Raw genomic sequence first — 26170 nt, 5'->3', positions numbered from 1 at the left:
GCCAAAAACAGTATCTTGAATGGGGCCTGGAAACTAACAGGAAGCCAATGTAAATAATGCAGAATAATAGAGGAGTAATATGATCCCAACACCTAGCTCCCTCAAGTGTTCTAACGGCTGAATTCTATATCACTTGCAACTATCAGATACCTTCTTAATAAAGCAATAGTTCAGGAATGTAAATGCAGCCTTATGTTGCATTATAGTCCAGTGGGATGGTTCACAGTACACTAAATTATTAAAACCTTTTTGGTTCATAATATCTTCACAAATCTGAAAAGCGCAAGCTGCGGTAGTAAGGGCTTCACTTCAACTTTGTTCTTCTTATCCTGCAACCAGAGACTTCTGTTTTAAAGATTGTTTTATGACAGAATTAAAAAGAGGGATTAATATAGGGGTGTCAACAATCAACAACGCAGTTGTCTAAAATGATGTGTCAAGATGTCCAGCATGAAGCAATTTTATTCAGTAAATCCTACACTGAACAAAGTTGTTACCAGTCAGAAAGACTCAATGTCAAATTAGAGTGCAGGGCATAAATCAGACAAATTACCTGTACTCCTTCATTCTTGACAGATGCAAAACAGTTACTATCGAAAAGTTAACACAGCCTGTGTTATGTGGCAATTAACACATAATTGCATTTTCGCACATCTTTATTGTGAAAAAGACACTTGCAATGCACGAATGATCTTATGCACTCTGGGGATAAACATGCAGAGTAAGAATTGAATTCTAGGCATCAAGTCATTAGAATAAGATCCAACATGTTGCTGAAGTCTGGACATCAAATGTGCAACCAAAGTGAAAAGTTAATTCTAGTCTCTCACGTATTTTGCATAAAAGCATTCATCCACGGACCATTAGATAAAGTTACTGTAAATAAGTTTTGCCTGTCTTATTTATGAGTGAAAACTAAGTAATTTCTCTTGCACATGCATATACAAAAAAAAAACCCATACACTTTCAAAAATTCAGTTCACTGAAGCATTCTGCCAGGCTTCAAGAAAAACATGAATCAAGTGAGAAACTTCAAATATTAGGCACACTGATGTACCCATTGCATGATTTTTCTGACAGGTATCTCTTATGTTAAATAAAAGTCAAGCTAAAGGTGAATTTGAGAGGCTTTTTCTTTGCTGTAAACAAACAAAATGAAAAACTACTTGTAAAATACAAGATTACTCCATTGCTGCAGCCTATATATCACCTCCTAAATAAAAACAGAAGAAGCATCAACTGCGTTTGATGAATCTTAGTTTAGCATCATATTCTCTCTCTCAGGAGAAGCTTTTATGCAGCCTGAACTTCTAAAGGTAAACACAAGGCAGCGTAAATAAAAAGCAAATCAATAATTTTTGTTAAATTTTAATAATCCTGCAAACCTACAAATAAAACCATCAGCAGCCTGAGTTGAGATGACAGTTAGCCGCGTTTCTATGACAACCTGGTTGAATAGTACAAGTCTTGACTTGCAGCAAAGCTTAAGATATGAACAGAGTGACATTTACCCCATACAGGAAAACTCACAGCTTTTTCTAAAAGAAATAATAAAAAATAATAATCAATTTTTCAACTAACATGGATTTTTTACTAAGTATATGGCACTTTTAATTAAAGACAAGTCCTTTATAGCTTCCTAAAGGATACCCAAAAAATTAAAAATAAATTTTATATCGCTGTGGCTTGCACTGTTTTTACACTTTCCCCTTCTCTCCCCTCACACTTCTGTGGCATAGAAAATACACTGTTATCAGATCTTTGAAATAGTTGTCATCTATCCTTCAGCTATTGGTATAGCATTTTAGTAAGTCAAAAGACCAACATTTTCTGTACACATAATGACCAGGATTCAAGGACTTGTTACTTCCTAGAACTTATGTACTGACAATTGCATTTTGACTTTGAACAGCACACAGCACCCCACAGTCCTTCTCCATGACATATCACAAAACGCTTTTGAACACACACCCATCCTTATTGTTTAGTTGCATCGTTCATTGTGTCCCAGGAACTACAGTCACAATCCAATAATGAATTAAGCACAAAGGCTTTCCCGAGAAGCAGTTTGGATAAATAGATACACCTATTAAAATCATTGTGGTACTCTGCGTAAAGCAGTACTATCCTATACATGTCTACCCATAAGTAAGCTCCACTGACTTCAATGGGGCTTACTCCCAGGTAAGTGGATATGGGACTGTGCGCACACACACACACATACACACATATATATATGAGAATATATGTTTCTATGCACAGGTGTGCTGTTTAAAACTGGAAGGAAAAGTTTCAACAAAGTTCATAGAAAAATGTGAGGTTCCCTCTGTAGCTGGGATTTAAAGAAAACAAGGACATAACTATGCTATTGCATAACTAATTACCAATTTGTCATCATAATCAATTTAAAAAGTTATTCCATTTGCTCATTTTGTTCACTCTTTGCCTTCATACTGAATGTATGAGAACAGCCAAGTTATACAAGAATCTCAAAGCTCTTAGCTATCTGTGGATATTCCCCACTAAAAGCTCTACAAATAAAACTAATGCAATTAACTAATGAGATCAGAAAACTGTTTAGGGCTACACACCATTCATTAGGACCAAATTCCTTATAGCAAATCAATGGAATGCTTCATTTGCTCTTCCTGTAATCAAACTGCAGGTTGCTGCACAACTTAAAGATGGACTAGTTTACTGTTAGCATTTCTAGTAACTAACAAATACTTCTTAATTCTTCTCTCATTTATCTCTACAGCAATTTGGGGAAGTTAAACTGCCAGAAAATGTCAGAGCACACAAGACCGTGACAATCTCTTATAAGACAGGGAGTGGGTTGAAGATTTGCACACTCTTTCCTTATAGTGTATCCACCTCTCTCACCTTCACTCTACAGTTAATGGACGTGCTACCACATTAATTATGGTTAAATCTAATCAACCAGGTTCTGCACTTAACCAGGGGCTGAAGGTAATTAAAGATATTCTTGGGGAAGCTGGTTAGTCTTAACTGAACATAATACGAGTTCTCACCTCTCTTAATCAAGTTAGGATTCACTAACAGAAGGAAGTCTGCAGGGAGTGAAGCGTATGATTCCAATATCTGCTTTTGATCTCTTAACCTCAATTATAGACCAGCCCACAGAAGGGACCACTCAAGTTTCTCATTGCTAAGTTCATAACCTAAAACTCTTGAACAATCCTAAGTTTGGTTCTTCCAGGGGGGGAAAAAACTATAGTAGAACTCTTCATAAAGGAAAGAAAAATGGGCCTTAAGAAGACATTGGGGGCAAAATGTCAGAGTGGAAATAGTCTTTAATTGTATCAGTGCACATTCTTTCATATTTGCCACCAAAAGGCATGAAGGGCACACCAGAAATTCAGACTTCCTTACCTCTCCTCATTTTCATCTACAGAACCCAGCGTAGCCCATTCACCCCTGGGTCCTCTGCTGATATGTTTTCTCCACAATATTTTATATCGTATCTCAATGGTTAAATGGCACTGTCGCCGGTAAGGGATTGGAGGGATGTATTTAGAAAGAACCTTTCCATATTTTTTGTGGGGCCCTATTTGTATTTATTAGAATTGTCTACCAACTAAAGACATTTAGTTCATTTATTACATTTCTCTACCGCCCAACAGCCAAAGCTCTCTTGGCGATTTACAACACCAAAACTTTAAAAATACAGTTGATTAGTCAGGCTATTAATCAGTTAAGCAATTAAATTTAAGCAACTGTGCATATTATAAAAAAGGTGTAATTGGGTCAAAGGGTTTGGAAGTGTATAATTACTCACAATTTAATAAGTAAAACTGATCACTGATTTATAGAAAGCCACCTTTAGTATTTTCCTTTAAGCCATAGTTAGAGCCTCTAACCCTGCTGCAGATGGTCCAACTGAGGTTAGTAAGTGAGCAGAGTTTAGCAAAACACATCACACAAGATACCTTAAACCTTGTTGCTTAACCAAAATCCTTAACCAGCAGGGTTTAAGGTGTCTTCTGAACATGACCAGTGTGAACAAAGTGCTAGACTGGATGGACCCTTGGTCCGATCCAGCATGGCTCTTCTTATGTTCTTATGACCAGGCTACCTGAAAAAACACCTTCTCCCAAATGAGCTTGCCTGGGTCTTAAGATCTTCAGGAGAGGCCCTTCTTTTGAGACCACTGCCTTCAGAGGCTCTTCTCAGGGCCTTCTCAGTAGCTGCTCCCAGGCTGTATTGTCCTTCCACAGGCAGGCAAAGCCCCTTTTTAGTCCAACAGCCCTTTTGAGTGCAAGTGGGTCTGTTGGGCTGGAGGCTGTTTTTATCTATTATTGTAGTGTTTTCATGCATTTGTTTTACTATTGTTTTAATACCGCAAGCCACCTTGAGTGCCATTTTTCTTGGTAGAAAGGTAGGGTACAAATCAAATAAACAAATAATTTCGAGGTAAGGAATATAATCCCAATTTTAAAGCTGGCTTACAATGCTAGCTTCTTTGGGCACAATAAATCACGATGCCATGTTTGCATGTAATGCTGAGCTTTCCATGCCTATTTTGTTTAAATGGGAGGAGAAGAAACAGGCTGTGTACACTAGCATGCAGTTTGTGCACAATGGGTGAATGCAGCCAATGAAATACACAAGCTTTGTGGTTGAGTGCGGATTTGAACCATGATTTCCCCAGTGTAAATCTAGCACTCTAGCCACTATACCACACAGGCTCTCAATATAGACAATTCCATATTATAATAGGGCTTCAAAAATGAGTGTGTTCAAATTCCATTAGTATTGCGGAAGATTCAGGTTGAAAAAGGTGTACTGTATCGCTGCCAGCTTCAGTGCTTGTGGGTTTCATTGCTAGGGCACTAGAAATGGCTTCCCCCTGAAAATCTGTTGTATTTAGATACAAAACCAGAAGTAAAAAAATTGTTTATGCTTCGTTTTTCAACAAACTGGGAACAAGGAGAAGCTAACCAGAACCTCTACGGCCTCTGCAGAAGGATGGGTTTCAATCCCAGTTCCATCTATCAATCGGGGGACAAATGAACATATGTAAGTAGCTAATTAATCTACACATTAAATCAACTAAGGGTGGTTGGTAGCCAGTGTAAAGAACACAACAAGTCATAAAGCATTACCAACCTATGTAAGAACTACGTTATTTTCTCTAATTAAAAACTGAATCACTGACACATTTAAAGTCTTAACAGCAGCATTCTTGCCCCCACCCACTTCCCAGGGGAGAAAAAAAAACCCTACACTTCCATTTCATCACTAAAGCATGATTCCCACACGCTTAATCATCAAAAGCCCACAGCTACTGAATTGGTCAAGATGGATTAGGACATTAGGTCTTCTTCCAGCAATCTACTTCTCTCTCCCTCTTATTTATTTATTTATTTATTTATTTCCTTTCAATTCATTTTCTACAGAGGATTTATTTAAGCCTTTCACCTTCTTGGGAAAATGTAGTATACGCTAAGGCAAAGAATTATGATGATATGGCTACTACCTCTGAATATATATTAAAATAGTTGTATTGAGAGCACAGAATGCAATATACAGGCGAAAAGAAAGCAAACAACATTTCCTGCAATTCTGGGTTGTCACTAAATTACAGTCACGCTATCAGCATGAAATGTCAACTTCGGTTTCACTTTTCGCAGGCTAGTTCCACAGAAGATGAGCTACGTTGTGGGAAGCAAAGGTTTTGCTGAATATTCCCATGTGTCATCAGATCCCATACCGCAGCCTTCTCCAACTTAAGAGTCCTCCACATGTGTGGTTCCCTCCATGGCTGGCTGGGGCGATATGAGGAGTGGTTGGCCAACACATCTAAAAGACATCAGGTTGGGGAAGGATGCCATACTGCATAATCGACAATCTAGTTGTGTGGACATGCCCATTCCCAGAGCCACTGTAGGCAATTGTACCTTGGCAAATCCTAGGCAAAAGCCTCTGAGAAGATTCCACAACAGCCAAAACAGTAGGTTTTAATTTATATACTGCTTCCCAAAATCAATTATGCTCAAAGTGGCTCACAATACAGAAAACACACAGAGCAACAATTCATTCAAGGCATGTTGTTTTCTGGAATAAAGGTTCATCTGATTGAAGAACTTCATTGCTTTTGCTCACTGTGGGGAATGTTCTGTTAGCACATCATGGCTTGTGAATTGGACCACAGCCCTTAAAGCACATCACCCAATTAAGTTTCTATATATTCTCTATATACCAGTAACATGTTGGGCATCTGTGCCACCATGCCTTTGGCACTGCAAGAAAATCACTTAAAAGACTACTTCTGACAGCTCATTACTGTGGGTTGCCACTGGACAAGATGGATTGCCATTATTTCCAGTCTGGATGATAGTTTTCCTAATTTTTTATCAGATTTTTTTTTTATCTACTAGAGGCTTAAATAGTGGCTGGGCAATCCATGCAACCCTGTTTCTGAAGGTTTGTGATGGCATATGTAATCTCAACCTAATCCTGTTGAGATGTCCCAAATAACCACCACACATGGTCAACAATTCCAAGAAGGGAAACATACTTGGTAGGTTACTTTTTTAAAATAAATAAATAAATGCTTCAAGGCTATATCTGAATGCAATGGCAGAAGTGAAGATCCTTTGCCCCCCTCTTCCAGAACAGCAGAAGTCAGGGGTTATGCATGCACAGACCCCTGATTTGGGAACATATCTCCCACCCTGCAACGCTCTGCAAAAAGCTTCCATTCTTTGATGGAATGGATACAAGTAACAAGCTCGAGCACCCCCTCCTCCCCCTCCCTCTTGCACCCCTGACTGAAGAGGTGACTTCCCAATTTGATAAATCAGTTTCCCATGGCTTCCAAACTAGTTTAAGTGCTGCCAATAATCCTGCTTGCAATCCTGGTTTGTAAATCGTGCTTAAACCAGACTATACCAGTTCAGAAATCACAGGAAACTATAATTTAATACAACAAGAAGACTCAGATCAAGCCAGGTGCACAGGGATCAGTAGGAAAGAGCACGGGAGTGGGCACAAGTGATGAGCTCCAAGAAACCATGGTCTATACAGGGGCTAGACTGCACTTGCCTGTGGCTTGGTATGGTGCTTTTAGAATTAACACAATTCTATCCAATTTTGGTTACTGACCAAATAAATGGATGTGACAAATGCTTGATCACCTATTTAAACATATTCTTTTAACCAAAATTGACATCCCCCTTATCAATCTGATTTTTAAGACACCCCTCATTACTCTCGCAAAATTCCTTGATTCGCACCATGTGCGTTTATCTGTACCCTGTGACGCCTGCCAAATTAACTACAAACATGTATTTCCTAAACTGCTTTCCCCACTCACATCCGACACAGGTAATAATATGGGAAAAAGCAGTAGCAGAGAGACTACAAATGCAACATCCTGGTACAGGCAATGGGAGAGGCCAAGTCCTCATTTTCTTATTATACAATCAGCGAACTCCTTTCTAAGTTCAAGAATTCTCACCCTTTAAAAGGATCTCTTTTTTCCCACCAAGATCTGCATACCTTCAGGTTTCTCACACTCCTATCTTCTTTCTAGAGACTGCACAATCATTAGGAAAAGTACTTTTAAGTCAGAACATGCCAAGTCATTACAAGAGACATAGCCAAATTTGTAAAGATACATAAAAGGGCATTCCTACAAAGTTCTGTATCTTTCAAATACCACCACCACCACCATCTTGTACAAAGTCTCACTGCTCTTTCTTACATACAGTGCTTTCTGTTCACTGATGTCCCTCAACGATTTCCCTCTTTTCGAGATATTTTGGGTCTGGCTATTCCTCATTTGGTGGGTATCTGACCCTCAGTTTGACACTTGGGTACAGAGGGCTACATAGTGTACATATATATAACAATGCTTGGGATGTGTGTGTTTTCCCTCCAGAAACAGTAGGTAGCACTACATCCATCCACATACATACTGAAATGTAAGACTGAAGCAATGGAAAAGAAAAACTTTTCAGTGTTGTTCCATCCACATAGAGGAATTAATATTTTGAGGACATCACAATTACACACTCTGTTGATACAGTAGTATTTCAAACTGCATTTCATTTATGTGGCATGCACTGCAGCGTTTTATGCTTTATATATTCCACTACATTCAAACAGGGGAATTGGCACTTCTAGTTAATATTAATAGCTCATTAAATTAACTATCTAATTTTCACCCAAGAACAGTAGATACTAGAAAATCCTAAAAGTAATCCACTTGGTTTAGAAGTCAATCTTAATGCAATGTATATTATCATTTTATATATATATCACCCCAAATTTGGTTTTTTAAAAAACTGAAGCATTTAAAGATTCCATTTAAACTCCAATATATTATTTAAAACACTCATCCTATTGGCTCAAAATGATGAATTATTTCTATATCCTCATTAAATTCTTTGCCATTTTTCTAAAAATTTTAAATGCTAATATCCTGTTAAGCCATGTCAGAGAAATTATCAGGAACGGGTAAAGGAGTAGAGTGCTATAATTCCCATAGAAACGCCTTGAGCGTCAGTTTTGAGACAGAAAGTGTGGGGTACTACACACTGACTAAATAGAAATAATTTATGGGTAGACTATAGTACAAAGATGACTTTACCTGCCTTGCGGTGAACTGAAAAGATGGCTCAGTTCAGACAATACGTTTCTCAATGGTGGTTTTAGAACTCCATGGTGGAGTTTTTTGGGAAAACACTCCACACTGAATATCCACTTTATGTAGAGGAGAGTTCCTGAACAACCATTACATTGCATGTTGTGTGGAGGGCTCCGTGGAGCTTTCTGTTGCGTTGAGTTGACTTTTCCCTGGCAAGAGTGGCGAAAGGACCGAGTGCCGCTCTAGGATAGTTGCTGAGATATTTTTTTGCAGCAATGGCTGATGGGAAGCTATTGGGAGGACCAGGAGAAGAGAGAGGGTGGAGGAACTGTCAAACGTCATGATAGATTTTATTCAACTCCATGGTAGCCCCCAGTCACACAACGGTAGAGTTAGAACATGTTGTGTGGGGAGTACCTCCTAAAAACTCAACTGTTGAGTGGAGTTTTCACACTGCGCTGACTAACATGTCTGAACTGAGCCAGTGGGAAACCCCTCTCTCTCTCTCTCTCTCTCTCTCTCTCTCTCTCTCTCTCTCTCTCTCTCTCTCTCTCTCTCTCTCTCTCTCTCTCTCTCTCTGCACCATGGCTAACATGGAGATGCTTGTCCACAACCAAAGTGAATGTAGTTATACTGATGATTTACTATCAGTATACTCAATTCCTCTGACCTGATCGAAATTATGCAATTATGTGATTATTACGTGTTAGTACACATAATAATCAGGTGCTCTGCACAGCTTGCCAGAGACCTAAAGAATGGCATAACATTTGGGGAGGGAACTTTTGGCCAGGGGACTTCAGGCTTCTACTTATTGAGTACCAACTCTCCATGCTACTTGGCAAGCTAATTTTGAAACAGAAGGGATTTTTCAAATCAATGTGTGACATCAAACAGGGGAATAATTTAAAAGGAAAACTCAAAAATCCATTGGGTGCACTCAAGATCATATCTAAAGTAGCTCTTTGGATTCCATCTCTCGTGTTCTATTTTTTCTTCCCCCATATAAGCCCCAAAGTATAAATATGAAAAAATGGCTTATTAAAAAGTTAAACTTTGTTTTCCACTTCATGAAAAGTGTGTCTTGCCATTTCTCCCCTTCCAAAGGACTTTATCAGCCTTAATGTTTAACTAGATTCTGCATAATAATATCAAGTAGCCAGTGTGGTGTAGTGGCTAATGTGTTGGACTGGGAGTTGGGAGATCCGAGTTCTAGTCCCCACTCGGCCATGGAAACCCATTGGGTGACTTTGGGCCAGTCACAGACTCTCAGCCCAACCTACATCACAGGGTTGTTGTTGTGAGGATAAAATGGAGAGGAGGAGGATTATGTGCACCACCTCGGGTTCCTTCAAGGAAAAAAGGTGGGATATAAATGAAATAAATAAACCAATGAAACCATATTGCACCTAGGATTATCCAGTGAAACAGCAGCATGTTCAAATGTCTCACTTTCTAACATTTTCTTTTTCTTCGGAGGGGTGAAAGAAGGATAGAAAGAACAAAAATGAAACAAATGTACATCATACATGTAATTTCAAAAACAATACAAGGTAAAGTTAAGGAAAAAAAGATGTTAGTGCATCAAGATTGCAGGAACTACACTTTTCAAGCTAAAGCAGTTGTTTTCTCTCCTGAGTATTAAAATACCATTTTAGTTTATTGTTTGCTCATCATTTCAAGAAGGAATGTCTACTTGATAAGAAAAAACTTGTAATGTACCAAATCATATGGAAGGCTAAGAAACAAGTGAGTAAACTGAAGAGCAGTTACATAAAAGGATCTAGTACAATTGTATGAAGTGTTGACAGAAAGCACTAATTCTATCTCTATTGAAAGATTTGCTTGAAACATAAAATTATGTGATAAAATTCCTAATTTAAATATAGCAAAGTATTTTTATATGTGTTAATTTAATCACCTGTAAATTGACAGGAACAAAACATAACTCTAGAATTGCAATCCTTTGCACATTTACTTAAGAGTAAGTCCCACTAAACACAATGAGACTTATTTCTGAGTAAACATGCATAGGATTGTGCTGTTAGATGGATGGACAAAAAGCTCACCACTAAATGCAAAACAATATTACATAATATTTCTCATACAGCATTTTGCAATATATGACCAGGATCTATATAAATTCTTGTTACTTTGAGACTAGGCACAATCCACCAATAACTTTTTCTTGTCCCTATACTTTGATAATAATGCATTAACATCACAATGGATTTTACTCAACTCCACGGTAGCCCACAGTCATACAACACTGGAGTTAGAACATGTTGTATGGGGAGTATCCCCTTAAAACTCCACCGTTGAGTGGAGTTTTCACACTGTGTTGACTAACGTGTTGTCTGAACTGAGCCACTGTGTATAAAATAATCAGTGGGTTTTGACAAGCATCAGTTCCCCAAAGAAATGATCACAGTAGTTTTAAGGTCAAAAAAGTATTTTAATGTACAGTCTTTCCCAGGGCTTTTAATGCTTTACAACTGCTTTATTCTCTAAAGAATTACCTGTGACATTGCACAAAACAAAAGCTAGGCTTTTCTAGATTTAAGAGCTATGGGTGTTGTCTAAGAGAGTCATGCAGGCTGTCCTAAGATTATATGGGTTGATAATCAAAGCAGCACAAAGTGAACCCTATCTCCTAGGAATACTATGTGCATGTGTGTTACTGTAATATAGCTTACTGGGTGCCTTCTGCCCATCAATGTATGCTGACCATTGATGATATTTGAGGTGGTATTTGGCAATCCTTTGAACTTTTGCACAGGCATCTTGCTTACTAAGGCCTATTATCCTTAGAACCTTAACACACATAAGAAGGCTTGTGTTTTGCTTTGTTCAGCCTACCACAGCACCACCAAGCGACTTACAGAAATTTGCTCTATTATTTAGCTTTTGACTTGACTGTTGCATTCCCTATTTAGATGGCTAATAATGGCTGATATCCTCATTGACTCAAGCAGAAGTTCCCTGATGGGGAAATGAGAAAAACTCTGTGATGAATCAGATTGTGTGTCAGCTTTTACCTCCTAGTTCTCATAATAGGCTTACAAAGCAAAAGCTGCCCAGAAATAGCAAGGCCACAATGTTGTGTAAATTGCCACTAAAATTCAAATATACCCTTAGAACGGACAGTTGTTTAAACCATAAAATGGATCTTCATTACAGGATTAAAGTAAGATTTGTAGCTAGGAGACTTTATGGCAGGTTGAGCTTTTTAATTGAAAGAGTGGGGGGTGGGAAGGGACTGGAAAAGAAAAGGGGTACTTCTGTGCATGTTTTTGGGGGGATATACTGGTCCCTAAGTTCTGTACCAGTGGGAGTTAAAGTAAGAGTGGAACTATGGAACTATGATTTGGTTCATTTTATACTTTTCTGTTGTATTTTTCATATTGCTTTTGAAAATATATTTTATATTCTTTTAAAAAAAATAACGAAGAGCTAAAATGAAGAGAAAGGACTCATACATTTAAATGGTCTGGACATTTACCCTTATATAAAGGTGGTTCATTCTGACGGGATCTATCAATCTCAAATTCAGGAGCATTTTTTCCTTCCATGTTTTGGGAGATAAGATTAGTCGGGTTCCTAATAATTCTCTGTTTGGAAACGGTCCCTATACACAGTGGGACTTGGGAAACTTTACTTTGAGAAATGCTAGAACTGGGAAATGTCAGAATGGGACATGTTATCACACACATTCCTCCACACCTGCTCAACTTGTCCTGCACATTTGTATTCCAAAAGGCATCTAGACATGCCCACTGAGTATCTGGCTGGAAGATTTTCTAATAGACCTGTAAAAGAGCACTTTTGCATATACACATCAGGACATATTGAAGACCTCATACATTATATCGTATATAATTCGCCCAGGGCTAAGTTTATTCTCCCTTTCTAGACCACCATAGAAGGCCAATCAGATGATTTTAAAATCAGATAGCTGTTGGCTGATGTGGACAAATTCATCAGCTATAGGATAGCTTTATTTGCACTTGCTGCAAGAAAGATAAGAGCAGCCTTTCTAAATCATACCACTGTCAAATCCTAAGGGGGCTAAACAGAAGGAATGTTTTAAATCCTGATTATTTTATTTGTATTCTTGTTTTATTGAATCAAATGTTTTTTTCTGTTTTATACTTGTGTGCTTTGTGTTTGTATTGTGATGGCCACTGGCTATAAACAATAAAAACTTGAATTACCTCTCTTTATAAGATTCCAGCGACATACACAAACTCAAACTCCCCATCACAATAAACCAGTTCAACAAAGGGATGCTTTAATTCAGGGGTATGCAATAAGTTGCTCTCCAGATGTTTTGGACTACAACTCCCACAAGCCTCAGCCAACTTGGTCAATGATCAGGAATTGTGGGAATTATGATCCAAAACCTCTGGAGGGCACCACATTGCCTACCCTTGATAACTAAAGAGCAACAGTCATCTATACCTGAGTAGGCGATATTTTTGTTCCGTCCATACATTCCTGTATTGTGATGCTTTAATTTTCACCTAATTTTCACCTAATTGCTAAGTGATTAAAATATTGGTTAGATCTATAGAACTACATTGGCACATTCAAGTCCTTAGGCATGCCTAATGTGATTTTTGACTTGCCATGAAGTTCTTGAAACTCCTGCCTCTTTCAAATGGTTTGCTATGCAGCATGAGGGTTGCTTTTCATGAAACACAAGTCCAACCTCTCTTGCTCATGCAGAATTTGTTGTGTGGTTCTTTAGATTCTGGCCATTAACTATTCCAGTCAGTCTATACATAAATGAGATATGGCAGTTGGTAGAGCATGTTCACATCAATATATTCCCAGCGTGATACAGGAAGATGGATTTTGAAATTATAGATGTGGATGGTGAAGCTGGAAATCCTGTACAAGTAATTGGAACAGAGGAAGTTGCCTTATACCATTGGTCAACTTAGGTCAGTACTATGGTGACTCTCCATGGTTTAAGGCAAGGGTCTTTTCCAGTTCTATCTAACGATGTCCAGGATTGAACCTGAAGCCTTCTGCACTTGCTCTACCCCTGAGTTATGGCTCTTCTCCCCAAGACACAGTTTCACTGGTGGCCACCAGGGGTTTCCTCTCCTCTTGTGTTTTTAACCAGCAATTCACAATCTAAAGGCCAAAACCAGTCCAGTGAAATCTAGTCTGTTCTTTCAGTTGTCATCCCATAGACAAAATGGACATGCAGAATGGCTGTTGAAATCAGATTTTTACTCAGTCTTCTTTGCAAGGGGTGAGGCCACCACTGTCTAAATCAGTGGTCTTCAACTGTTGGATCATGACCCAAAAGTGGGGTGCGAGATCAGTCCAGACGGGTTGCGGCAAAGCTGTTGCCAGCACGTTCAGCAATTGTAGAAGTATGAACGTGGGTCCCATGTTGCAGGTTGGGAGTCCAAGGTGTGCCTCGAGTCAGGACCAGTTGAAGACCAATGCTCTAAATGATCTTCTTGTATAAATAGTTGCTGACCAGGATCCTAAAATCATTATATACACATAGTTCCTGCCATTTACAATTTTTTACTAAAACATGTTCTAAAACATTTTTTAGAATTAATAAAGCAACACAAATAATGTGGACACTCATGTCTTGCAACGTTATTTTGCAAAACAGTGATAACAGAACTAAATCTAAGCCTGCTTCACAGCATCATTAAATATCAGTTCCTTCTTAAAAACAACACCAACCTGTAATATTCAAACATTGCTTGTGTCAATCTCATTTTCATTTACTCAAAGCAGAAATGGCAGCACCCAGCTTTCAACTCCTCACAAGATTTATTTTGTCAAGACTCATTATTTTAGCAGAACTGTGTGACTATCCATATTTAATTTTAAATATCATCCGTTTTGTGTTTTCAGTTGCAACACAGCTCCCTAATTGTAATCGAAGCCTAAACATCACTTGCTATAAAACAATCATAACAACTCTGTAAATAAGCAGCTTCCAGATCTGAAATGAATCAGAAAAGCCGGAGGTGGGGGATCGGGGAAGCATGTTTTCCTTGCTTATTGACAAAGAACTGGCATTTAATGCAATTGGAACATCACCTGGCAGTGTTCAAGTAAGAGGATCCTTTGAAGTAACCTTACCTCGGACTCATCTGAAGATTCTTCGTTAGACCTGAGCCCCTGAAAAAATATAACAAGGAGCAAGACATTACAAGGAGAAAGGGGTCAGGAGATAGCCTAACTATGCAATCCCATGAATGTTTATTTACAAGTAAGTCTCACTAAGTTTACTCCATCATAGATCTGTATAGGATTGCAGCTCCAATGTAGCATCAAAGCTTGAAGTTCAATGGCAAAAGAGACCTAGGCAACTGTAATATTCTAGATGATGGGCATTGGTTTTGCATCCCTTGTGGATTCATACCAGGATACGTTATTTTATTTATTTATTGTTGCATTTATATCCCGCCTTTTTTCCTCCAAGGAACCCAAGGTGGTGTACACAATCCTCCTCCTCTCCATTTTACCCTCACAACAACAAACCTGTGTATTGGGTTGAGCTGAGAGTTTGTGACTGGCCCAAAGTCACCTAGTGGGTTTCCATGGCCGATTGGGGACTAGAACCTGGATCTCCCGACTCCCAGTCCAACACTTTAGCCAATACACCAAATTATCTGGAGTCACACAGTGGTACTAGTTAATTATCATGTTGCAGGATTTTTTTACCCTAAATACTATAAACATTCAGATGTTTTCAGCTATATGTCAGGCTCTCTATCAACACCATCACTTGGCAATCAGCCACTTTTGAAAAGGACCCTCATCCTTCTTTACACTTGAATCCTTGGGACTGCAACACACCACTGCAAAAGTGACTTATTGAAGAAGCGTGTAGTGACTGGCACATTTAGCCGTCATGACATCAATGTATTTAATTCTAGTGATTATAATAACGTTTCACAGTCACAAACCCCACAGATGTAGAAGTGTCCTTTAAAAAAGCAACATTCCATTACACACAGCCTTGTTCTTGTTCATCAGAAGACATATTTGTGGCTCCTATGTGTTGGTCACACAATTCATTCATAGCAAGAGTCCCTTACAGACTGACAGGTCTCCTCCTTGCTGAGGCTTCTCTGTATTGCAAGTGCCCCATTGCACAATCACTTCAGGATGTTGCTTCCCCTGGGTATGCACAAGCAGCAAGCAATCAGTGGGTTGGTTTGCATGCAATGACATCCCACAATTCCCAGTCCACCTTCAATCTGTGGATTACGTACAAACCAGGAACACTTGCTTGTCGTGGGAGAGACAACCAGAGTTCCTAGTTTGCATGCTACGGTAAACAACCTAGGGACAAAGGAATTGGCCAGCTTGCATGAGCAGGCTGCCTCATTCATGACATTCCACATTTTTTAGAAAAACTGCATTGTCCTTATGGGTGAACCACGCTGCTGTTAGACCAAAGTCTGTTGCAAGCTTTCCAAGGTGCTGAATTATAGTGTCCACTCTAATTAGCAGCATTGGATGTTACTACACAGGTAACAACTTCTGCACACAAACTCAACGGACAGAAATAATTGGAATACACAGAAGAATCAAGAAGTCAATCAATTTATTATTTGTACCTTACTCTTGTACCCATAGGGCTCCCAAAGCAGCATCACAACATAAGAAATGCACAAATCAAAAATACAGTGATGCCCAAATGCATTATGGACTCTAGCTTGAGGAATTCTTAATGTGTTTACTTCAACCAGTCTTTTGTGTAACATGTTCATGGTCTTTAGATATATTCAGTGACTGATATATTGTTATTCTTTCCCCCACCAACAGGCCCCCAATTTCTGGAAGTTTTTGCTTTTTTGGTTCATAAGAAAGAGCTTTCTCTCCTTACATGAGAACTCAGATATTACTGAACTTCTTTAAAAAGATGAATCAATCTAAATTCATTCAAGAAGAACTCTGAGAACCATGTATGTTAACAACCAACTTTATTCTTGCTTCTACATTTCTCAAGCTGTCTAAGAATGTGTGCCTTTAAAATATCTCCTCACAAGGCAATGTATCTTACTGTCACATGCATACACACATACACACACAACACACAAAAGAAATTGAATCTACTCTTGCTAATCTCTCACCTGTCCAGTGGCAAAATCTGCTGATACGATGCCTCCTTTGAGAGGTCAGCAAAATGAAGATTTACTTAACGTGTTTACAGTTATCAATAGCAATAAAAGGTTACAACTAATATGCTGACAGTGAACGTAAGCATTTTAACAGCAGCATGATCGAAATAAAGACCATAGAAGAGAGAGGGCATTTCAAATCATATGAGGTAACATTTTGACAAAAAAGATGAATAACTGCAGGTGTGTGTGTGAGAGAGAGAGAGAGAGAGACAGACAGACAGACAGACAGACAGACCACAAATGCCCAAATCACATGATAGTGTTTATATCACAAGGTGGTTTGGGGCAGCAACTTCTTTTTGTGGAAGCCATTTTCTAATCTATGACTGCTTTGCCACCATGAGCTCTGTAAGGCTGAAAATTCAGGCCTGCCAGGTACAAGGTGGTGGGGCAAGAACATGTACAAATGGCAAGGTATTTCTTAAAATCTTAAGAACCAACATAATATTTTTATGCATCTGCTCCACAAAGGACTGAAAAATACTACAGATTCCTGGCAGTTAAAGAACTACATTTCTAGGCCCAAGAATCATTAGCACTATTTTCGTTAGGTATTCTACACAGATCATTTCCATGAGAGGATTCCCTCAAAATGAGTAATAGCAAAAAAGTGGTTGTGTGAACCAGCTCAATATTGTCACTAAGTTCATCCTAAAGGCTCCAATGTGACACCATTACAAAAGTATCTTGCACTTTACAAATTGATTCTGTCCCAGCCTCTAAAACAGGGATGGAGAATGTATGACCCTCTGTTATTGGAACTGTAATGCCCATCATGCCTCACCACTGCTTATACTGGCTAGAACTGATAAGCCTTACAGTGAAACAACATCTAGAGGACCACATGTTCCCCATCCCTGCTGAAATGGCGAATTTACATGGAAATGTCTCCTAATGGTGGTTCAATCACTTTAGTGCAAAAGCACAGACTGAGAAAAATGCCTGTCACCACAAAAGCAGATAATATGACTTGGAAGAATCCATTTCTAAAACCACCCTTTGGGTCACAGCAGAACTTGTGTTAGGGACAGTAAAAACAGAGTAGAGGCAGTGAAGATTCAGGTCAGGGCAAATGTAGCTCGCAAGTATTGGCTGTGTTGAATAATTCCCCTGAACATTTAAAAAATCTTATGCAAAAAATCATATCCACTGTAAGAATTAAAAGGATAGGAGGCAAGTCCTTATACTGATGGCCCATTAGTGTCTACAACTGTCAATGACTCCCCAAGAACTCCAGCACAGAGGTCTTTCCTGAACCCAGATTTTACTGAAGATATCAATGACTGAGCTCTGGACCTTAAACAAACAACATATCTACCTTACCACTAAATCACAGCCTTATCCCTGGGGATGCAATGCTTCCTGCACTGAAGAGGAAAATAAAATGCAAATAAAGTATAAGCTGCATTGGTCTTATTTTCTATACCTTTTTGTGAACAAAACAAATATGAGAGTCATCTAAAATTAAAGACACACTGCTTATGAATATATAGCACTTCCCTAAGCAGACAACCAGCAAACAGGAGCATTGTAACAAATCAGCTGCCTTGAGATGGCATAGGTAATAGACTAGATATGGGCTAACAAACTGAAACTGAATCCAGGTAAGACAGAGATATCCGGTCAGCAAAGCTGACCCAGGAGTAGGGTTCAGCTAGGGTTGGATGGGGTAGCACTCCCCTTGAAAATATATAATCATAGCTTGAGGGTTCTTGTTACTGGACGCCAGGATCTCAGCTGTGGCCAGGAGCACCTTTGCGCAACTGAGCCTGGTGCACCAACTACACCCATTCCTGGAGAATACAGATGTCACCAGAATGCCATGCCTTAGCTGCATCAGTCCTGGGTTATTACAATGTGCTCCACATAAGACTACTTTTGAAGAGAATTTAGAATCAACAATTGGTGCAGAATGAAGTGGTCTGGTCGGTAACAAGGGCTGAATACAGCTGATTCCAGTTCATTGCCAGGTACAATTCAACATGCTGGTGATGACCTTTACAGCCCTGAATGGCTCAGAATCAGGAGATCTGAAGGACTACCTTCATTCATATGAGGTTGCCAACTTATTGAGGTCATCTTCAGACACTCTCTTGTATATCCCAAGAACCCCAAAGAGACACTCACTTGAGACTAGAGAGATAGGTGGCTGCACCTAGACTCTGGCATTCCTTTCCAAGAGAGGCCTGTATCACTTCCCCATTGGCAACCTTCTGAAAGTTAATAAAGACCTTTCTTTTTAGGAAGACTTTTAGCATACAATTTCTAACTTGCTGTTTTTAATCTCTCTCCACTTTATTTGAATATTCTTAATATTTCATTGCTGTTTCATTCTTATTCACTGTTGTGTAGTGTCTTTATTTTTGAAGTTGTAAGGATATTTTTAAATTGCTAAATTTATTATTTCTCGAAGCCTCTAAGAGTTCCCAGGAGTGCAGGAAGTGTATGTTTTAAAATACATAAATAAATCTCATCCTTAAAACATACATGTATAAAGGCAGGTATTTACTGGTGGCCAGAAGGGTGGGGAAAACTAACCGGTTACCCTGAACTTAAGACACTAGGGCTAGGTTCAGTTGTAATGCCAGTCCCTTGAAAACCACGGTTTGCAAATCAGGAAGCAGGTTTTGATCACACACTTTCTTCTCCACAACAGGTACGAATGCAAATTGAGGTTCCTTGCAACCATAATTTGCAAACCAACTTCAGACCATGGCTACAATATCCCATTGATGGGGGAACTGTGATTTGCATCACTTCACATCTGCTATGAAACCACCGGTATAGGAAGGAAAGGAAAGGGGAGAGGAGGAATCACTCTGGAGAGGAAGTGTGGATGCATTCATAAGGCTGGCTCCTGATTTGAAAGCCATGCTTTGGAAGATGCCAACATTATGTCTTCACAGGGGTTCAATACTTACAATGGGAAAAATCATTTTCAGCCCTGGGTACAGACATTAATATAGTACCCACATACACTTGATTGTAACTAATACTGTAGCAGACACATTTTTAAAAAACAAAATAATAGAACGGCTGTACAGCGGAAGAAATATTTCAGAGATGTTACTCCAAATGGCCCAGCTGCTTGCTTTGTCTGTCTTCCAGTATAATATTCCTCTCCCAATCAGTGGAAAACTTCTTTTCCTCCCACTGCTATGCCTTTGATCCTCATATGAAGCGTGGCAGACAGCAAGCAGCAGTCAACTGTGACACCTGTCACTCTGTCTCAATATTACATCCAGCTCCCAGATTCCAAAAATCCTACTTTAAACCTCTCCTGTTGGGATTTTGAAAAACTGACCTTAAAAAAAAAAAATCAAGAATCTCACAGCTTTTAGATGTATTGATTATGTTTCCTGACTACCAAAAACACAATCTCGATACAAGTGAATTCTCTAGAGAAGAAGAACTCTCCAGAGAAGAACTCCTGTAGGTTTAAACCTTCTCGCAGATACATATTGTCCTGCATTGAATCGTTCTCTGCAAAGTCTTTCAAGCAATTAAGCATGCAGGGCAGCCACATTTTTAAAAGCAAGCTATATTTATTTATTTAAAATATCTCTTGGTTGCCTTTCAGAGCAGAAGTCATCACAAGTTATATATTTGCATATTCGACAGCTATCTTAATAGTGATAAATAGCTGTCTTCTAAATAAACATACAAAATCAAGCTAGATTTAGTGCAGCCTTCCCCATCCTGATGCTCTCCAGATGAGTAAGACTACACACACACAAACCTTCACCTTTCCTTTATTAACAGCCTTTTCTGGATGTAACCCCACAACATTGGTATTAATCTGTTTAAGGGATGTGTCCTCCCATATTACTGAAAGGATCTCTAAGTTTCTCATAACCCCAATGCAAATTAGAAAAATAACGTTGCAATCCTCCTGAGAGAAGCAACTCACCAAGCTGTATTTTGTTTTTATGTCACTTTTTATCTATCCTTTGCATGTTTTGGTGTTGATTTTGTTGTCTGCCAACGTAATAAATGACTATTGTATTGTACACACCCCTTGTTCTCTTGTCTGGAGATGTTGGGAGTTGTAATTCAACAAATCTGGCAAGTAACCGTTTGGAGAAGGTTGAAACTGTGTGTGGGTTCAAGTCTATTCCAACTCTACTATTCTATGATTCTATTCCTGCACTGAGCAAGGGGTTGGACTCGATGGCCTTTTAGGCCCCTTCCAACTCTACTATTCTATGATTCTATGAGACTAGTCAGGCACTCAAGTATTTGCATCAGTACCAACTATTGCTTGTATGTAAGCAGATATGCAAGCGTGTTCATCAAATGAAATGAGAGAAGAGAGCCTGCAGGATTCTTAAACAGGAATATAGCTGTACATCTGTAATCTGATGAACTACTGAGAACAGAATCGCTCTTTAATGATTATTTATAGAATAATTAACAGGCCACTTTTCAGCCCTTAAAAGAGCTTCCAAAGCAGCTTACAATAAAACATAAAAATGCACTAAAAGAGATCTTAAAAAAACAACAACCCCAAAAACAGCAAAACTGAGAACAGCACGCCAATTTTAGTTCACTTGAGTGCTTTTTCATTCTTACAAAAGTCAAGAAGCTATTATTATATGTTTACTAGATTGTTTTATTTCTCTAACAAAAAACGTGCTGAAAAAGAGATGGAACTAGAAGTGAAAAATACTTGGCAAGCATGGTTAAAGTTTCAGTTTGAAAATACTCAGGGATGCACCATTTGATTATCAACTTTTAAACTTTCCACTAAATAAAAAGGAGCAAATCAATCAGTAAACAGGTTTTTTAAAAATCTTTTTTTTAATAGAGGAGGTTATAAAAGCTATGGGAAGTACCATCTTAAAAGAAACCTTCCCCATTCTCTTCATACACAGTGGAATATCTCTTTTAAGAGCCAGCGTGGTGTAGTGGCTAAAGCAGAGCTTTCCAAACTGTGTGTTGCGACACATAAGTGTGTCAGCTGCAGTGTGTAGGTGTGTCACGCGAACATAACGAGAAACCTCTGAGTCTCTGTGAAATAAGCAATACCAACTTGCTTGCATTTTTACGCAGCAAAGGTGCCGATTAGCATGGTGCACTAGTATATTCCCCTTCCGTCATATCCGTGTACGCACACCACGGTCGAGGGATCATACAGGTACTGCGCATATGCAGTATGCATAATCGGGTCGAAATAGCTGATTCCGCGTCACTTCCGGTGACGTGGCTGCACCTGAAGTGACGCATTCGAGAAATTCCATGGGTCCAGTTTTTTGATAGAACACCGTCTCAACCGCCGCTCGACAAAATTGGTTCAATGTGAAAAGTCTTGGAAATGTATGTTATCTTGCAAATCATATATTTTTAAAAATATAAATGAAAGGTTTCCATGAGATATGTTGTGTCCCCATACATTTCGTTATAACAATTTATGTATGTGTCTGTATCTCTTATAAGGTGTTAGTTTAACCTCCAGTTTGCTAGTAGAACTGAATTACTGTGTCGTGAAATGATGCATGTCTAAAAAGTGTGTCACCAACATGAAAAGTTTGGAAAGCTCTGGGCTAAAGTGTTGGACTGGGAGTCGGGGGATCTGGGTTGTAGTCCCCATTCAGCCATGGAAACCCACTGGGTGACTTTGGGCCAGTCACAGACTCTCAGCCCAACCTACCTCACAGGGTTGTTGTGAGGATAACATGGAGAGAAGGAGGATTATGTACGCCGCCTTGGGTTCCTTGGAGGAAAAAAGGCGGGATATAAATGCAATAATAAATAAATAAATAAGATGGTACCTGTTGTGATATGTATATCATGTAAAACAAAACAAAATGCAGGCTTTTTTTCCTTCAGTAACCATGTCCTGGTTCAGACATAATGGCAGCATTTGGCAGCAAATTAACCACGATTTGTTGCAAAATGTTGCCTTCACATGTGAATGTGGTCACAGTTACTGAAGGGAAAAAGTCATTTTTTGTTTTATTTTAGATGATACATGCACATGCCACAGAAGGTACCACTTTAGAATTAACATAATAATATCTCTTCTAAGATCTCTTCTATTTAATAATAATAATAATAATAATAACAATAATAATAATAAAAGAGATTAACCCACAATTTGCAAGCTGCTTTTAGTTTGCAGAAGGAGGGGGGAAAGTGGGATATAAATGTAATAAATAAATAAACCTATAAATGCCCCAATTGTTGGTTGTTATTGTGACATCAGGACATTTGTACAACCCAACAACAAACCAAGGGTTATCTTCCTGGGTCATTTGCAGTTAACAAGCCATTGTTAAACTGTAGTGCAGAATTTGCACTTAATGACAACCAAAAATTCAACAACCCATGATTCAACGACAATCCATACTATCCATAGTCTGGGTTGTCATTACCTGCAAACCAGGTCTTTGGATTATTCATGGGTTAAACAACCCAAAATTAACCCATGGTTTATCCTTAGGTTAACTATTGTTTATGTCATGCTAACAAGCTATGAATGGGTCGCTCATAGGTTATTGCTGCAAACTGGAAGGTGCTCCTGTGCGGTCCTACAACTCCCTGGTATTAGCATGCTGGGAGTTGTAGGACTTTTTGTGTGTAAACATGCATAGGATCATACCTGTAACTAACCTGTGATTTGCCACCAAATACCACCATAAATTGCGAACAGCCCCATAGTTTTATCCTCATGCATCAGATTGTGTTGTAGATATGTGTGCCTATTCAGTAGCAAATTCCACCAAGTTAAATGGGTCTTATTCCTAGAGATGTATATATAGAATTGCAGCATTATAGTGGAAGCCTATTCATGTTTACTGAAAAGTAAGTCCTGCTGTGTTCAACGATACTTTATTCACTAATATGAATATTCAAGACTGCAGAAACTAAAACTTCTAATCAAGATTTTAGAGCAACAAGTCTAAAAAAATTAGTTCATTCGTTCTTATAGCTCAGTCCAAAACACAAACCAAGCTCAAATACTGGAATTTGAGAACTCCTTAATTTCTAAAATAAGAGGCACCAGGACTGAAACCTACCTGTAAGTGATTTCCTGTAACTTGAAAATTTTCGCCCTAATCCCAAACATGTGATATTGAGTGGCTGTGAAAAATAAATCTGAATGCACAAAGAAATTTAAGGCACAATCCAATGCGTGTTTAGACAGAAAAATATCCTACAAGTTTTTGGGCTAGCTGGGGAATGCTGGGAGTTGTAGGACTATTTTTATTTTTTTTGTCTCAACATGACAACATGATTGCACCCTTAAACTTATCACACTTACTGGAGACAAAGTCTCACTTAACTCAGTAGGGACTTCCTATCTTTAGGATCCATACTGTACACACTACAAAGCTGAGCCTTGCACTAAAATGAGGTTTGGAGCTAACTCCTGCTCAATCCAAACCACAGATTCAAGCCAACTGATGCATGAATTCAAAACTTACATTGAATCCAAATATTTGGATTTAATCTGTTTTGTTAATTCCAAGAGAATTAACCAGGCTTCAGTCCATAATTTTGACTGCTAGTACCAATGAGTAAAAAACATGGAGAGGGGGAGAATTTGCACAATGCATCAAAGCCAATGTAATTAAACAGTAACTTAAAACCAGTTGCAGATCATGGATAATATGTCTCCACTTTTAAAACCACTGACTATGTGACAGGGTGTCTTGTCATTTTCAATTGTGTTTGTGCATCATGCCACTCCAAATGGAAACCCACAAATTACTTCCCCCTAAAGCTTTCCTTTCACATGCTGCTCCCAGTCATTAACCATCTCTATATTTTAGCTCTTCTCTAAACTCCTCCCTGCTCCTATCCCTCCACAACCCCCTCGCCCCATCACTTTTCTCTCCAAACATTCAAAATGCTGGCCTCCAGCCTCTCATTCTTTTCACCATTATCACCCCAAATATCACTATTCCAACTTCTCGGATTCCCAATTTATTTCCCCAACATCTGGAGTGTACATACAGCCGCCGCAGCCGCCCCCTCCTTACTCTCGCCTCCCTCTTTTGTAATCTTTTATAAGTCTGCATACACTGCTCTTAATATCAGCCAGTTTTGCTATTAGGGTCGACGAGCATTACCTTCTCCTCTGCTTCCGCCATAGTGATGCTGACTATCATGTGACGGTGCCCGGAAGAGGTATCTGGCATGCTGGGTAATGTAGTTTCCCCTGCCGGCTCCTCTGCTCCAGTTTCACAGGGCTTAGAAGCAGCGTTGAACATCCGTTTGCCCACTTACCCTATTCCTTAACGGGAAAGCTAAAAAACAAACAAAAGCTAAAACAAACAAACAAAAACCCTATTCAAAAGAATATAAAATTCGAGTCTAAAGGTCAAACGCAATGTTCTTTTACACACGCAGAGTGGAACTATGCACGCTACTTTTACTGAGTCTCCTGCAAGTGGATGCAGCCCCGATTAGGATTGGGACTGGGGTGCTTCAAGAGAGGGGTTAAGCTCCCTCGCCGCCGAAACTCCACACACAGGGCAAAACCCAGCGTAAGTCCTACTTAGAGTAACGAATGTAACATGTAATTTGAGCCTTAACTACACGTTACTTTGAAGATGCAGCTAACAGATATGTCTTTCTTTTCTATTCTAAAGTAAGTGCAGGATTGGGATAGTAGCATAGAGGCTGGGGGGGGGGGCTTTAATTCTCTCCCCCCTCCACGCCTGTAATTGCCAAAAAGGTGACCCATTAAAATAAATGGGTTTCTTCTTTTTCTTTTCTTTTTTAATACTATTTTTATTGATTTTCAAGTAAGGACACAGAGTAAAAGAAAACACTCAACAACAATATAAATGTTCCCACAGCACCACTATGAAAAAGCATGGGTGTTCATTCCTTCAATAAGCACTTGGTACAGAAAAAGATGCAGGTTAAGTTAGAACCTCTGACCAAAAGGATTCCTGAGTCATTGGGGGTCTAGGTTCGCCAGGATTCATATTAATAAATGTGAAAAAGTCCGACCAGTTTTCCACAAATGTGTCTGATGTTATTTCCCCTCTTGCTAACCTGCTATGTTGTGTCAATTTATCATTTAAAGCTAGTTTCCAAATCTTATCAAACCAGCGTTGATGGTCAAAAGGTCTGTCGCTTTTCCAGAATTGGGCAATTTCCCACCTGGCTGCAACCAGCAAATGGGTGACCAAGGCTTTGGGAATAATGTTTCTATTGGCATTCCTAAAAATAGAAAGTAGAGCCAGTGCTGGATCAGTTTCTTCGTAGCACATCACCATCTGGACTAGTAATCAGGGATAGCTTTCTCCTCCAGGAATTAATCCAACACCCTTTTAAAGCCATCCAAATTGGTGGCCATCACTACATCAAGTGGCAGCAAATTCCATAGTTTGACTATGCCCTGTCTGAAGAATACTTCCTTTTATCG

The 26170-nt window shown here is 39.0% G+C and overlaps 1 protein-coding gene across 2 annotated transcripts in view; it reads right to left on the bottom strand.

The window, feature by feature from the left end:
• VPS41 (VPS41 subunit of HOPS complex) overlaps nucleotides 1–24909 on the bottom strand; it is a 138775-nt gene extending 113866 nt beyond the window's left edge. Inside the window, exons 1-2 of one of the 2 annotated variants that reach the window (XM_063129554.1) lie at nucleotides 24864–24899; nucleotides 14735–14773 (exon numbers count right to left, since the gene is read on the bottom strand). In XM_063129554.1, the coding sequence (XP_062985624.1) occupies nucleotides 14735–14773; nucleotides 24864–24884 (60 nt within the window). In that variant the 5' untranslated portion in view covers nucleotides 24885–24899. Of the gene's footprint in view, nucleotides 1–14734; nucleotides 14774–24863 lie in introns of both variants that reach the window. The other variant, XM_063129564.1, reaches the window with a different exon arrangement.
• Nucleotides 24910–26170: the final 1261 nt, after the last annotated feature.

This window comes from Elgaria multicarinata, chromosome 1, assembly GCF_023053635.1.
Source record: "Elgaria multicarinata webbii isolate HBS135686 ecotype San Diego chromosome 1, rElgMul1.1.pri, whole genome shotgun sequence".
In the NCBI taxonomy this organism is placed as follows: Eukaryota; Metazoa; Chordata; class Lepidosauria; order Squamata; family Anguidae; genus Elgaria; species Elgaria multicarinata.
Note: the sequence above shows the minus strand (reverse complement) of the source record. Positions and strands in the feature narration are given on the sequence as shown.